The sequence below is a fragment of the Balaenoptera physalus genome (assembly GCF_965194825.1).
Source record: "Balaenoptera physalus genome assembly, chromosome: 2".
Taxonomy (NCBI): domain Eukaryota; kingdom Metazoa; phylum Chordata; class Mammalia; order Artiodactyla; family Balaenopteridae; genus Balaenoptera; species Balaenoptera physalus.
This window is the reverse complement of record NC_138883.1, coordinates 29,927,440-29,942,551: the sequence shown is the minus strand read 5'-3', so window position 1 is coordinate 29,942,551 and position 15,112 is coordinate 29,927,440. Positions and strand designations below refer to the sequence as shown.

Genomic DNA, 15,112 nt, shown 5'->3' with positions numbered 1-15,112 from the left:
ACTGTGCTCCATACCCCACCCTATTTTATTTCCTCTGATTTGCTCATTCATTCACTCACTCATGTATCCAACCATGTATCCACCCATCTATCCATTCATTCATTGAATATATACCAGGGCAGTTGGGATTCCACCATGAATAAGACACAGTCTGTGCCAGCGAGAAAGCTCACAAATGGGGCAAGGAGTACCAGGCACTATAGAGAGGCGTGTACCTAACATGGTAGCGGCTCTGAGGAAGGCACGGCTGCTCCCTGGGCAAGTCAGAAAAGGTTCCACAAGGAGACGGCTGAGTTGAGCCTTAAAAGTGTTTGTAGGTGGAGAGAGTGTGAGTGCAAGAGGGTGGGGAGTGGAGGACAGTGGCATTCTAGATAGAACACAATTCAGATACACTGACCAAAGACAGAATGGAAGGGTGGAGAAACTCTGAGTAGCTGTGGGAAAGGAGGATTGTAAGAAACCGCCTAGAAAGGATATAGACCAAGATTTAAAGAGCTGAGAATAGGATAAGGAGCTGTCCTTCAGGAGGATGCATAGAGGGTGGGGAGAAGGTGTAAAGGTTGCAAGGATCCAAGCCCACATTTCAAACAAAATGACAGGACAGTTGCTGGAAGACCTCAGACTCATCTCTCACAGGTTAAGGACTCAGAGCCTCCAACACCAGCTCTCTTCTGCAGAAGAAGGCCCTCTGTGCAGTCTTGATGGCAACTAGGGCTCCATGGAAGAGTTTGCCCTAGATCTGGGAGGCAGCCTGGGTCCCAGGGCCTAAGACACAGGTCCTGGACCAGCCCAGTATCCCTAGAATAAAGTGTGTGTGGGGGGTCTTTGCTCCCATTGCCCTCTCCATTTGGAAGGCCCACTCCCAAATTCCAGATCACTGCTGTCGAAGTTCTGCACATCCCCCCCGGTTCTCCTCCAATGCACCCAGGCTTTCTGAATCTGTTCTCCCCCACTGCGTGCACTCAGGACCATACATCCTTCATCCCATCCTGAATTACAGCCATTTGTGCACGTGCTAGTCCCCTCCGCTGGCGTGCTGTCCCCATGGGAAGGTTCTGTTGTTGATACAGAGCTCTACGTGACCCCCAAGGCTGCAGCCCACAGTAGATGTTCAAGTTGCATTCATCACATTGGCTTAGATGAGCCCTCTGAGCATCTCCATGGACACAGAGCACGCAGAGGTGCGAGGGGATCAGAAAGGGGAGCTGACTGAGAGACTGGACCTGTGTCAGGCCCTCCTCGGCTCCCCCAGCCCCCAGGGAGGCTCTGTGGAATTGTGTTTTCCCTCTGTTTGGGGTTGAGCCTGTGTTTAGTCCCTGGAGGGGCTGGCATTATTCTCCTCAAGGTTTCAAGGGGGTTGAGGAACGTTTCATGTTTCTCTGTTTGGCAAATAGTCCGTCCCCTGCCTCCCCTCCCAGGAATCAGGAATCTCAGAAATTAAAGCCAGAGGGACTCGGGTTTCTTTCTGAGGAGGGGCTGCCACAGCAGATGCCAGTCAAGCCGGGAGGTGGTGGTGCAGGTGGGGGGCACAGGGCCTTGGGTTTTCTCTGCGGGAGTGGGACGTGAAGGAAGGAACAGCTCTGGATAAAAAGCCCCGGGGCGCAGAGGGCAGGCTCCGGTTGCCTGCTCCTGCCAGACTCCTTTCTTTCAGAGCAGGGTTGGGACCACAAGGACCAATAGCAACCATTCTGCTCCCTCGTGGGGGCACGTTTCTCTTCTGGTGGAAAGGAGAGAGAGCAGACACGGCACTTTCTGCGCTGGAGAGGGGGCTGGAGGAGCGAGTCCCAGCTGAGAGCGGCAGGCCCGGCCCAGATGCCAGCAGACGGGGATGGGGCGCTGCAGGAGGGACGGGGCTGAACCGGGCTTCTGAGCAGAGGCTCGCAGGTGGGGGGGCGCTGGCGTGAGGAGCAGAGCTGACACCCGAATCTCCACTCGCCTCCCCCCGGAGAACACTTTAATGAGGTTCAAAGCTGTAATATCACAGAACGAGCATTAACAATGCTAATTACCTAAAGTTTAGCCCGGGAACGTTCTCAACCCACCCGTCTTGGGAACACACTGTTGTTCTGGCCCTGCTGAAGCGTGCCTGGGCTGAGGCTTGTGACGGAGGAGGTGACAGGTGACAGTGCGGGCCAGGGTGGGAGGGAGGCGCAGGGAGGGGGGAGGAAGGGTAGTGTGAGCTGCAGGCTGCAGGGACCCCCAGCAGAGGAGGAAGTGAAACCTCCTGGTCGTGAAGGATGTTCCTCCGCGCTGCTTAAGAGAAACCCAAGGGAGAAGAAGCGCCCGTGCCTGTCAGGCCCACTTTGGGGAAAGCTGGGAGCAGAGACTGTGTCCATTTGTGTCCAGGCAGAGGGTGGTGGGCCCACGACGGCCTCCCGCAGCCTCAGGGGACACCCCTCGTGCCCCTCCTGCCATGAAGCCCAAAGATGTTTTCCCGTTGTTGTGTGTGTGTGTGTGTTTAAAGCAGCTGAACAGCAGTATATGAAATGGATGAAATCAGAGCTGTACTGGTCAACGTTTGAGTTCAGGTTTGGGGCTTAGGACCCTTTTATCCACCCCTGCCCCCTGAGGCCTCTGGACATCTCTAAGGCCCCTTCCGGAAGCCTAGGCCTCTGCACCTGGAAAAAGAGTGTTGTAGAATGACCTAGACTTCCAGCTTCATTGTGTCTGGCATGAAATCATGTCCTTCCCAGGGGCTGCTTGGAGTCAGGCATTGTTGGACGTCCCGGGGCCTCTGACCCAGGCCAGGAGAAGGTGCTTGCACGGGTACCTACCTGCTCTGTTGGCTCCTTACCCAAGCCTGCCTGAGTCTGGGAATGGCTTTATAGACACTCATGCCTGTATCTACGAAAGGTCACCCAGTGAGATAACATAAGACTGAGACCTTCCGACTCCTTTCTGCTCCCCCAGGAAGGGGAACTCACACTATCTCTGTCACAATGCCACCCCCTTAGACTCTCTAACATGAGGAGTTATCCCACTGGTCCCTCCTTAGTCCCCCCGCCCCATGCTTTTTCCTCTCCCCAAGGAAGGAACAAAGGAAATCCATTCTGCTCTGAGTTTGCTTGAACATAATTTGGGTCCCTCCAGTTTTCCCCTCACTCCTCCATCCCTGCGACCCCCTAGTGCAGCATCAGTGTCTGGTCTGTGTTAGATCACTTTCCCAGGCCCCCAGGACCCATTGCCTCCCCTGAAGCCCCCTCTCAGCAACTGTGGATTGAGACTGGGATGCAAAGCTGGTTCCCTGGGGTCAAAGCAGAAACATCACAGCCCCCCAAGCAGATGAAAGGCCTGTGCGTGGGTGTCTGTACCATCTTTTCCCGCCTGAACTTGGTCGCAAGCCTAAGTCCCCCCACTGCTGGAATGAGCAACTCAGCATTGCCAGCCCAGCTCCCACCTGAGACCACTCTGGATGAAGGCCTGGCCTTTCTGCTCTGGCCCTGGGTGGGCACGTCACTCCCTCCGTAGAGACGACTCACCCACCTGCTCGACAGCCCGTGTCTGCAGCCACAGTCAACAGCTCCTTTGCTAGAAAGAACCGCCCTACACTCTGCTTCCGAAGGGAAAGCCTGAAGGCACACGATGACTTATTGAAGGACAATGGAACATTTAATCAGCAAAGGGACTGAAAGAGACCTCGTCTTTCCCCGCTGCCATGTCCACCTGTGTCTTCAAAAAAACACAAGTAGACTCCAACTAACAGCACACTGACTGAGACCAGGAGTCCCTGATTGCGGCCTGGCTCCCCAAATGTCCCCCTGGGCTGTGTCCATCAGATGTCGTATTATTATTACCTGTGTGGTTTGTAAGCCCCATGGGAGTAGGGTCTTGCTTCTCTGCTGTATCCTGAGTGCCAGGCACATCGTAGAGGCTTTATTTACTTATTTACCTTAAATGTGTGTGGGGAAAACTGACTCCCAGCTTGCAGCCTCCGGAAACCGCTTCCACGTGCTTCAGAAGTCCTGCACCCGGAGGCTGTTCCCTTACGGAGGTTGCTAAGCAGGCTTGGGGACTCTCAGGGCAGATGTGCCTCCTGCAGAGCCTCTTGTGCCTCACCCTGGGCAGCCACCTCACTGCCTTTCATGGAAGGAGGAGCAGTGACTCATCTGGCTTCTAGATGGGTCCTGAGGTACCTCCTTCCCCCACCGCGTCCCCACCTCAGCTGTGAGTCATCTCTGAATCATCGGCCTCACCTCCCCCAGAAGCTCCGGGGGCTTCTCTCCAGGATGCCCTGCCATCGTCTCAGAGGGCTCCTCAGATGGAGCTCATGGTGCTGCCTGCGGTGCCCGCGGAAGCTGCCGTGACCATGGCTTCCCTGGAGCCTGTGTCTGACGGGGTCAGAATTGCATCCGCGGGAGCCACTGGGACCTGCAATGTGTTGCTTTTGGGGGTCTCCTTGCAAACATGTAAGCTCCAGTGTTTCTCTGGAGCCCGACACACAGGCGCACGTGTGCTCATACACGTGTGGTCCCACTGGACACCACAGAATGAAAGGGCTCTACTCACACAGGCTCTGTACATTTGCAATTGATTTTTAAAGATGGGGGTGGCAGGGGGTTGGGTGGGGAGAGAATAACCAAAAGTTGCCAGGAGTTTTGAAGCCTTTTATTTGTTTACACATTCTCTAAATTGCAGACAAAAAGATTCGCTACGTAGATCATCAACACCGCTAACCAACCACAGAACGAGGATACAACCACAGCAAGTAAGGGACAGGGCCTGTGACTCAGTCTTTGTGGACGTGCAAGGGCTCCACGGAGAGGCTGGGATGTCCGGGGTCCCCAGGATAAAGGCTGCTCGAGGCCCACTTCAACTTGGCTACAGGACTTGACCTCTCCCAGGCGCCCCTCCCAGAAGCCGGTCAGGACAGGAGGAAGGCAGGGGGAGAGGGAGGGGTCCTGGTTCACGGGCGGTCCTCCCAGCCAGCCCTCTTCTGAAGGAAGCAGTGGACTCCACTTCTGGGCAAGTCCTCATCAGTGGATCCAAATCCAGATGTGGGCCGTTTCCAACCTGGAGAGCCTCCCGGAGACTCACGGTACACCCGCTCTCTGGGAAGTCACAGGACCCGCGCGTCCTCTCAGGACACTGGGAGACATGGCACTGCCTCATCTCCGATACTGAGACACTGAGAGACCTCGAAACATCCCTCAGACAGGGCAGAAATGTCACAGCACTTTTCACACCAGGAGCCACAAAAGAGTGGGAACTTAACACACAGGAGAAAGGAGCAGCCCCAGAAGGCAGAGGAGCAGAGTGGCGCACACACACCTACGGAGGTGACAATCACCTGACATTGTCAGGGGATGGGGGCTTTTGTCTGTCTGTTGCGGTGGTGGCTTTTTAGAGGAGCCAACGGAGATCTCTCCTTCAGACCATTACACACAACTTCCTAAGTCTGGAGCCCTTCTCTCTAACCTTGTGAAAGCTGTGTCTGCCTCAGCCCTGGACACTGTCAGAAGTACCCGAGCAGCTCAGGGCTGGACGACTCTAAGCTGTCCCATCAGCGGGAGGTAATGGGGTGTTGGATCCCAAGGTCCAGTGGGGAGGGAGTTCAAGGGAGCATACAAGGAAGACCCTTGTTAGCAGGCATTTCTATTGCTGGAGGTCAACTCTCTTGGCCATTCTTTTATGACTAAGAGTTTTAGAAAGAGTTGAGGCGGCGGGCGGGGTGGGGGGGGGAGGGAGGGGATGGACGCGGTGAAAGAGACAAGAAAGCATTTTGGAATGACGGGGATACACTGTGAAAATGGCCTCCTCTCTTGGGCCCACACCTGCAAGAAATGATCCCGAATTTGCATCTTATCTGCGGGTCTGGAGTTATAAATGCATCCTCGGCGACTGGAGATCATTGGAACATCTCCTCCAGGGGTCCCCTTTCCAACCACAGCCCAAAGCACTCTGGGGGACAGTAAATTCCTGAGGCTGCGTGGCACCCACGGTCTATTCACCGGCTGGGACAGGCAGTGTGGAAGCTAAACGAACCCCTTCCCAGGCCCCTCAGGCTCTCTGACCCAACCGGAGCCTGCATAGGCTTGGGCTTCCTCCCGTCCCCTCCTGAGGGACCCCTTCAGCCTTCCTACCCCAGGGGCCACAGCCCGCCCAGAGGAACCCCAGGAAGCCCACCAAAGCCACCAGAATCAGCCTCTCTCTGAGGAGAAACACAGTGGGGCTTTAGGCAACTACGAGAAGAAAATCAATTTCTCTAGGGTTCCTGGCAGAGATGTTCCACTTTTTGGCTCTCAGAGGGGAATGTTATCGAAACTGGGTTCTAAAATTGCCCTCAGTCTAAACACATGTGGCAAGGGAGGCACAGACCTGTCTGAGGACTTGCTCTGGCTCTTGGGCTGGTGGACTGTGTGACGTGGATGGGACAGTCTCTCCCCCAGGCCTCCATTTCCTAATTGGTCCAGTGGGTCAGCATCAGGCTGGGGAGGGGTCTGAGCAGACTGCATTCTCAGCCCGAGAGTAAACTTGAGTGGAGGTGGAGGGGAGACCGTCTCAGGGCTCAGCCCACTGGGCCAGCGGTGTCCACCCTTCATGGAGCCTGGGGGGGCCTGTGAGCTCAGGGTCCAAGGCCAGCTACCTGGAGGCCGTGCTGCCAGTCTGGCCTGGTTGGGATCCAAGTCAGATGGGCTTCCCCTCCCTCCTCCTGCCAGCAAAAGAGACTGGTGGAGCTGGGTCAGTCGGAAGAGCCTTGCCCACAGGCTCTCAAATGGATGGATGGATCTAGCTCCAGAATGCATTTCGGGTTCTCAAGCACTTTAAAACCTGATTCCCGGCCAAGCATCATGAAAGCCTCGTGTCCCTGACTCTCCACAGAAATCACCAAAACCGCCTGCTGGGAGCCACGTGCTGTCCAGGGAAGAGCCTTCCCCAGAGCCTCCCCCCAAGAGAAACCGAAGGCTGCTTTAGGCCAGCTCCGAGCTGACACCTACCCGGGGGCAGATACGTGCCTTCCCCCAGCCCAGGCGCTCAGCTTGAGAGCCAACTTGGTGCGGCTTCTTCAGCTGGAATCTGGCTGTGACACTTGCAGAGGAAGCGGGAGCTGGAGCAAATGGCCAATTTCTGGTGCTGTCAATACAGACAACGGGAGTCTAATGGAGCGTGAAACTAGGATCTGACGAACACCTGGCCAAAGGAGGGCATAGGAGATTTACTGAAAATGCCTTCATGTCGCCCACCCGCACCAAGCCAGAAACGCTGCACAGCTGAGACAGCCTGGCTGGGGTCTCCATGGGAGTCCACCCAACCCATGCGTGAGGCCCCCGTCCCACCACTATTCATCTCTGCCTCCTCCGGTGGGGACTGGACTAGACCATTGTGTGGGTCACTTTCCGCCTCTGATCAGGCCCTGCCAGTCGCGCCTGCCTGCCCGCCATCCCAGGAGTCGAAAGGCAGCATCTGGAGGCACAGCCTCAGAGTCCCTCTGGCCGGTGACATACTCCAGCCCAGGTGGCTTCATCGTCTCACTCCCGTTCATGTTAAGGATGCTCATCTCCCAAGGGCAGCCAGTGCTTGGGAAACTTAAAAGCAACCAGGCTGAGGCCAACTGCTCCCTTCTCCCCAACCCCCAGAGGGTGAGAATAACTGGACACCTAAGCCTCATCCTCTACTGATGAACGTGGGTCCCAAACAGAGAGACCCAGATACACATACACCTCCCCTGATGGCACGCCAGGGTGATCAGGGTCCCTTGGGGGAGTGTAATTTTGGGGCTGAAAAGCAGCAACTTTGGGGCCGAGATGTGCTTTATTTCCCCAGCACATCTGGGGAAATACCCCGCCAACTGTTTTAGCCAGTACCAGCCTGCCCAGCAACCAATCATGGCAGGCAAGAAGTGTGTTCATTTTCCTCTGGAGGAAAGATGCCCAGAGTGGGCCAACATGGCAGATGAGTGGTGGGCAACAAGGATGGACACACTCCCTTTCCCAGTCCAAGGCACAAAGGCTCCCTAAGCATCTGAGCATTTCTTGCCAAAGCGTGTCTCTCTGCTTTCCCAAATGCCACGTGGACCAGATGCATCGGTGAGCCAGGACTCTGCCTCCCTACCCCGCCTCTCTCCAGCCACCTGCCCCCACCGCCTCTGCTCTGGGATTGTTCTGTTTTCATGCTCTCACTCACATGTTTGTGTTGCTTTCCTTTTTTACTAGTACCTAGTTTAGGCCTCTTCAACTACGTGGTGAAAATGTGCAGGGGGTTTATTTTCTTTTTCTTTTGTGTTACTGTTTCTTTCCACCACCACCCCATCCTGCAGCATCCGGCATGGCAGGAGGGACATGGGGGCGGGGGCTGGGTGGGGGGGAAGGTGCGGGAAGGGAGAAGGCTGGATAAGGAAGAGGAGAACCCAGGTCTCAGTGGGGAATGATCATGAAAGGGCAAAGCCAATAAAAACCACAACCCGAATTCTACCTATAAAATCTTTGCATCCCTTAGATAAAGCAGAATCGAGACTTTTTTTCCAGGTTCCCAACTACTGCCAAACATCTTCCCCAAAGAAGCAGGGGAGAGTGAAGAGGAGAGATGAGAGAGTCCTTGCAGCCAGTGGTTCTCCAAGCATGAGGCTCCCTTTTCATCTCCCTGTGGTTGTGCAGGGGCTAGAAGCTGGGGGAGCCAGCCTGGGAGAACCTCGGGGAAAGAAAGCATCTTGTCTGGCAGCTCCTGGTTACTGGCAGTTCTCCCTCTCATCCTGGAGCAACACGTAAGGTTCGCTTTAGTTCGTTATGCGAGGGGTGTGTGTGTGTGTGTGTGTGTGCGCGCATACGCACGTCTCTGTTCTCATCATCCATATTAATAACATTGATAGGAATCATAGGGATGCAGAGAGGCAAGCAAACGGGATGCAGTGAGTGTGAATATAACCTGGAGACTTGAGGGGTCGTGTCGCTGAGGGAGAAGAGAGGTCTTGGGGGCTCACACACACCCCCATTTCCTACAGCGACCACTTACCCCTTCATTTCCCCACCACAGCAGCCTTTTTTGCCAGACTGGGCTGGTGCCATCCTGAATGGCCGCTCTGCTCGCTGCCTGGGCTAGAGGTCATGATTAGTCATTACGTCTCCGTCGAAGAGGGTTCTGGCTGCCCGCCAGCCCCGGTCCCTGCCTTCCTCTGGCCTGCCTGGGAAATGTCACCATCAGCACAAATACTTCCTTCTCTTGGCGGGGCCAAAGAGGGGGAAAGCCTGCAATGACCCTCTTTCAAAACACTGGCGCGAAGAAAGGGAGGGGGCTGGGAACAAAGACCGTGAGCAGGGGCGTTCCTGTGCCCTCTGCCCCCCGTCCTGCCCCCCACAGCCTCCAGGGACCCTGGGAAGTTACCTCAGGTCTCAGCCATCTGAGGGGACACGACCAGGGCTCACTCAGAGCCCAGAGTGCCTCCTCCGGGAGCCCGCCCCCTTCCAAAGCTTTCCGCTCACACAGGGAGCCCCTGTTCCTTCTGGGCAGGCCCAGACCCTTCCCCTCCCAGCTCCCTGCAGGCGCTTCCTTGGGCCTCTCTTCCCAGCAGCCCGGGGAAGGCGCCATGCAGCCAAGCCTTCCCGGGAGCAGCTGCTGAGAGGCTCAAAGGGCGTCCCTGCTCTCACAGCCAGGGCACCCGGGCAGGCAGCACCCAAGGACATCTTCCTCTCCCTCTTGCCTCCCTCCCAGAACAATTACCTCAGCTGTCCCGCCTCCTTAGAAAGGGACCCAGCTTCCCAGGGTCAAAGCCCCACTCTAGCTGCCTCAAAGGCCCTGAACTAACCCATCTGTTCTGCTGCTTCTCCCCCCAGGGCTGGTGGCTGCAGAGAATCATAACCAGACCCCCAAGCCCTGGAATGTTCAGGAACTCAACCCACTGACAGCTGCAGAGCCCACCTCTGACCACGGACCATTTAGACCCAAGGAAACCAGCAGGGCCGTGGGCCCGGTTGGGGAGGCTTGTAGGCCCGAAGCAAATGAAAGTTATCTGTGCTTCCCACCCACTTCCCCATTCCTCACCTGACATCCAGAGGAATCCAATCGCATCCTTTGGGGGTGGGGGGGTAAGATCGCAAAAAGGGGACCACACAACAGGGGTAGGAGGAACCCCATCCACTTTGCCGTGCGGTGGGGAGGACCGGCCAGGTGCCCCCTCTCTTGGTGTCCCAGATGCTGGCATCCTGCACTCGGGGACTGGAGGGGGAGGGCCTCCCAGGCCTGACCCCTCTGGAAGCAGTGCCTAGAAATCCTCTGCTCCCAAGGTTGCAGGCCGTCCGTGATCTAGCCCGTCCTTTGCTGCCACCTCTTTCCCCACCAAGACCCCTCTTTCCATCCAGACCAGGAGGGCCTCAACAGCTTATCTCACTAAGTTCGAAGGACACTTTTTCTGTGGGGTTGGGAAAATCCACATCGACCAGAAGACCCTCGGTTCCTCCCACCTCCAGCTGGGTGAGGGGCACCACTCCTGCCTGCTTTGCCCTCTGAAGCCCCCCAGCCAACAGGGAGCCAGAGGCCAGGTGGTCCTCAGCACTCCCCACCAACCCCCTACACAAGACTCAAAGAGGATACTAGGGGCCCCTCTTCTCTGAGTCTGGAAGCCTAAGGGTGCCCATAATCTTTCTTCAAGAGCAATAGATCTCTCTCCTAAACTTGCCCCCATAGGAAAAGTAATAATAATCCTTTAATTTTTCTTCCTTAAAATATCTGAACTTTTAAAGGGAAGGGCCAAAAGGAATCATGCTGTGTTCAAAGCGCAAAGACTAAATAAGATGCACCATGAGTGTATAACTCTCCAGGGTATCATGCAACCATCACTGTGAAACCCAAACCCTCCCCCAACCTTAAAACCTGTTATCTTCCCCAGCTCTGAAGGAATCTGGCCTCCCTCCCTCCCCCACCCCCTCGGGCTGGCTACGACGGCATGCGCATGCGCTGAGCCTGGGGAAGCAGCTGCTCTCCTAGGCCTGCCTGGCTTCCCACCTGACCCTGGGGCAATGACAGGAGCAGGGGCTCCTTGGGACCTGCTGGCTCCTGCCTTAGGGGCTCTGAGCCAGTGGGGGGTTTAGAAGGAAAGCCGCCGGAAGGTAAATCTCCTGGCAGGGGCCTTGTCTCTAATTCCTCACGCCAGTGCCTCCAACTGGATTTGCTGCAGGCCCGAAAAGCAGTTTCAAAAATATCCACAGGAAACAGAGGATTTCAACGTCTAGTTGGGATCCCGCAGCCTCACCTCCTCTCTGGTCGGCGGGAGCCACAACATCGGGGTGAAGCAGAAGAAAGGCACCCTGGCGGTTCCCAGGGTTTGAGCTGTGAGGCAACAGCACCATTATCTCCACGTGGTGGCCTCTGTACCCAGTGACCAGAACTACCAAGGTGTGGGTCCCTCCCCACGCCAGGGCCCATGCCCGGATCTTCAGCAGCATTACCTCTCGTCCCCGCAAAAACCCTGCCGGAGAAGCCATATCTCCCTGCCTCACAGATGTGGGAAATGAGGCTCAGAGAGGTTAAGTCATTTGCCTGAGGTCAACCAGCTAGAAACTAACAGAGCTGGGCTTTAAACCAAAGTTTTTAAGTGACTGTTACACTGAGCTGAATTATAGCCCTCTCCAGAAGTTAGCACCCCATTCTAGGCTGTGTTGACCTTATAGAAGGGAGCATCTTCATTCTGAAATCCCCAGCCCCAGGATAAATCTCTCACCTTCCACCACAGATCCATGCTCAGTCACAGTTTTCTTGTCACAGCTTGACCTAGTGGCCCTGACCACAGGCAGCCTGTTCCTTAAAACATAAACCCCCTTTGGTCAAAATGGAGATTCCAAGAAAGCGTCTAACCTTGGCTAACTCACACAAGAAAGGGGGTGTAGAAATCATTTGGGGTCCCTACCTGACAAGCCCAGCTCTCCAGTGATGATTTATATAACATTATACTTTTTAAGACTCCTGATGTCACTGTGGGACAGGCAGGACAAGTATTTTCTCCATTTCACAGCTGGGCAAACTGAGGTTCAGAGATGTTAAGTGATTTGCCCAAGGTCACACAGCTACTCAACGGCAGGGGCAAAACGAAAACCCTGACCATCCATGTGCACCCTGTGATTCTAGTTCATTCTCTGGGGCTCAAAGAAAGAGCAATTGTTGACCAACACTTTCCTTTTCTCAATACAGAAGGTGATAAATGTGACCATGACTTCTGTTTGCTTGCAGTATCCTGCAAGTGCCATCTCACAAGCTGGCTTTGCTGTCCCCATTTTCCAGATGGGGAAACTGAGGTCTCCAAAGAAGAAGGGGTTGGGCCCATCCTTCAGGGAGTGAAACTGGGAAGGGAACTATGGGCCTTCCTGATGTCTGGTCCAGACTCCTGGCCACCCTCATCCCTGTGGAAGGTTACAGCACCGTCCTTGGTCTGCGAGACCCAATCCTACCCTCTGTGGCTGGAGAGAGAACAGAGCCACCCCACCATCTGCATTGAGGTGGGGAACAGATCTGCACACACTCCAAAGAGGTCTGTCACTTGTAGGGCCACTATTTTGGTTTCAGATTTGCTTTTTTTTAACTTTTAAGCCATTTGTGGCGTTTGAGAACATTTTGATGACTTTTTTCCTAAAATTAAATCAAAGTGATTTTTCAAAACCAATAACCAGCCTTTGAGGACGCTCACTTTGGGTTTTGTGGGAGGACAGAGAGCCGGGGTGGTCAGGAGAGGAAATCTGGTCCTCTGATATGACCCGCCCGGGATAAATGGACGAGGCGACCACATAGCAACTTCCCAGACCCTCCCTGGGCCTCCGGAATCCAAAACGGGTTCACCAACCGGCAGGGGGAAGGAAATACCTCATGAGGAAGATGAAAATCTCATCTGGTCAGGCCCTTTAAACAAGGTCATTATGTATGCATGGAACCCCCTCCAAGGCCACAGGCTCCTGCAGGAGACTGACTCCCGTCTCTGGCCACAGGTCACCCCGTAGAGGACCTGGGGGGACCAGCACAGCTCAGCTGTGCGCCAGGCTGCCCCGGGTCTGCCAGCCAAGAGCAATTAGCCAGGAAGAAGGGCTCTTGCCAAGTCTCGGCGAGAAGGCCGCAGCCGAGCAGAGGTAGCCCAAGCGGCCAGAGCCTCTGGGCCTCCAGGGGCTTCTTCAGGAGCTGAAGGACTAAAAATAACTTGGGCCTTTGTTGTAAGCAGCTGGACCACAGAGATGGAGCTGATTTCAAGGAAGCTGAGCGTGCGCCAGGGTCCTGCTCACTGAGACCTGCCCGTTAGGCAAATGATTTTTCCAGAAATGTGTCAGTTTTTGTGTGTTGCTGCTGTTGCCACTGCTGCGGAGATTCAAAGGCAGCCCGGTCCGCTCCAGCCCACAGGGCTGACTTCCAACACAGACTTCTCGGAACTGAGCCTCCCCACCTCTGGCTTCTCAAAACATTTTTTCAAAAGGAGAGTCCAGCATGTACCGGGGAGCTTAGGAGACAAGAGCAGCCCTCGAGCTGAAGCTTCTGCCTGATTGTCGCCCTGGTCGTAAATAATCACATCACCCCAATTATTTGTTTAGGGAACAATCATTTCTCCCCCATCCTGAAATTTCCAGAGTCAGGTCTCAGTAGACAATGGCAAACATACACTATGTGGAAGGAAGGAATTACTTGGGAAAAGGAATTCGTAGTGTCACATCAATACTGAAGGGTTTCTCAGAGCTGCAGTCCTTGGGACCAACATTCAGATTCTTGACCTGGCAGCCTTCACTCACCTTCCTGGTTCTTGAGTCCCACCAGGGAAAGCTCCAGACCCAGGCTGAGTGGAAGGCAGAGTCTTGGTCTCTTCCCCTGCCACAGGCTGTGGCCTGTCTCTCCTCAAGGATGCCCCAGCTCTGAAGGTCTGGTGCCTTGCCAGGCCGCTCCTGACGGACAGCAGATACTGACTGGCTATGGCGGGGCCTCAGAATTATCTTCACAACATTTCCGTCCACCCCTCAGGGCCTCCCCCCTGCCTCCCCAGCCCCATCAAGAGATCGCCCTGGCTATGGATGCCACTGGATATCTGCTGGGGAAGCAGCTCTTCCTCTTCACAGGGACCAAGGAACAAGGAGGGATTTCAGGGCTCCATCGTCTAGACAGCCTCTAGGTTCCGAGTCTAGAAGTTTCCAGCGGGGCTTGTAATAAATAAAAACTTCTCCACAGCCCTTTGCTCCTCTGCTGGGTTCAGGATGAAGAGGCTAAGCTGGGGGCAGGGAGGCTGTGCGAAGATTTCTTGGAACACAATAGATAGAAAACACCAAACCACGCATGAGTGACTGATGGGTGGTCACAAAATGGGACCAGTGGTTCCTTAAATGGGAACCAGTGAGAGGGCCGCAGTGCTAGGGTGAATGTGAGGGGGGTCCACAGGGCTGTGGCTGGGATCCTTCTTCAAAAGTTTACGATCTTTCTGGCAGAAACAGGAGGGGCTGGCTGAAGAACGGAAACCCGTGTGTAGGAGTTAAGCAGATATCTCGCCCCCTCGGTTCCACGTGTCCACGCCCTCTGTGGTTACTGATGTCCCTTACGGTTGGTCTGTCTGGATATATGGGAGTAGGGGCTCCATCTGGTTTGAACTGGGCTCTGCTTCAGCCTTTCCGGCGGCAAGCCACATTCTGTGACCTGGGGCCCTAGGCCTGGCAGCCGAAGGCTGAGGCTTTTTCTTTGAGCAGTTCCCAGCATAAGTGGCAGCTCCAGCTCCCTACGAGAAACGAGATGGCGTTACTAGCAGCCCCTCCCCCAACCCTCAAGCCCCACCCCTTGACCCTAACCTTTCTGTAAGCCCTGGTTTAGTTTGACTTTCACGATTCAGAGACAGAGTCCCAGTTCTGAAAATGTGCTGGAGTCCGTCGCTCGGCTGCTCGGGAAACAGAAAGTGCTCAGAGATGATTGGTTGAACTGCAGTGAAGACCCTCCCTCCTTGGCTGTGCCTCTTAACCAGCATCACCGGGTCTGGACCACTTCCCCTAGAAGCTCACACCTCCCCCACCCGCTCAGCCATACGTCTGGGAAACATCTCCTTGGCCCTCGAGTTGAAATTTCAGCTGGTTGAGCTGTGCCTCAGTTTCATCATCTGTAAAATGGTAGTGGTCATACCTGCTCCGTAGGGTTGTGATGATTAAATGAGACAAGACACGTAAAGCCCTTAGCACAAGGC

The 15,112-nt window shown here is 55.0% G+C and overlaps 1 protein-coding gene across 2 annotated transcripts in view; it reads right to left on the bottom strand.

Annotated features, from left to right (window-relative positions):
• Positions 1-5,661: 5,661 nt before the first annotated feature.
• DPF3 (double PHD fingers 3) overlaps positions 5,662-15,112 on the bottom strand; it is a 259,210-nt gene continuing 249,759 nt past the window's right edge. For both annotated transcript variants that reach the window (XM_082451799.1, XM_082451798.1), the window contains exon 11: positions 5,662-14,656. In XM_082451799.1, the coding sequence (XP_082307925.1) occupies positions 14,586-14,656 (71 nt within the window). In that variant the 3' untranslated portion in view covers positions 5,662-14,585. The remainder of the gene's footprint in view (positions 14,657-15,112) is intronic.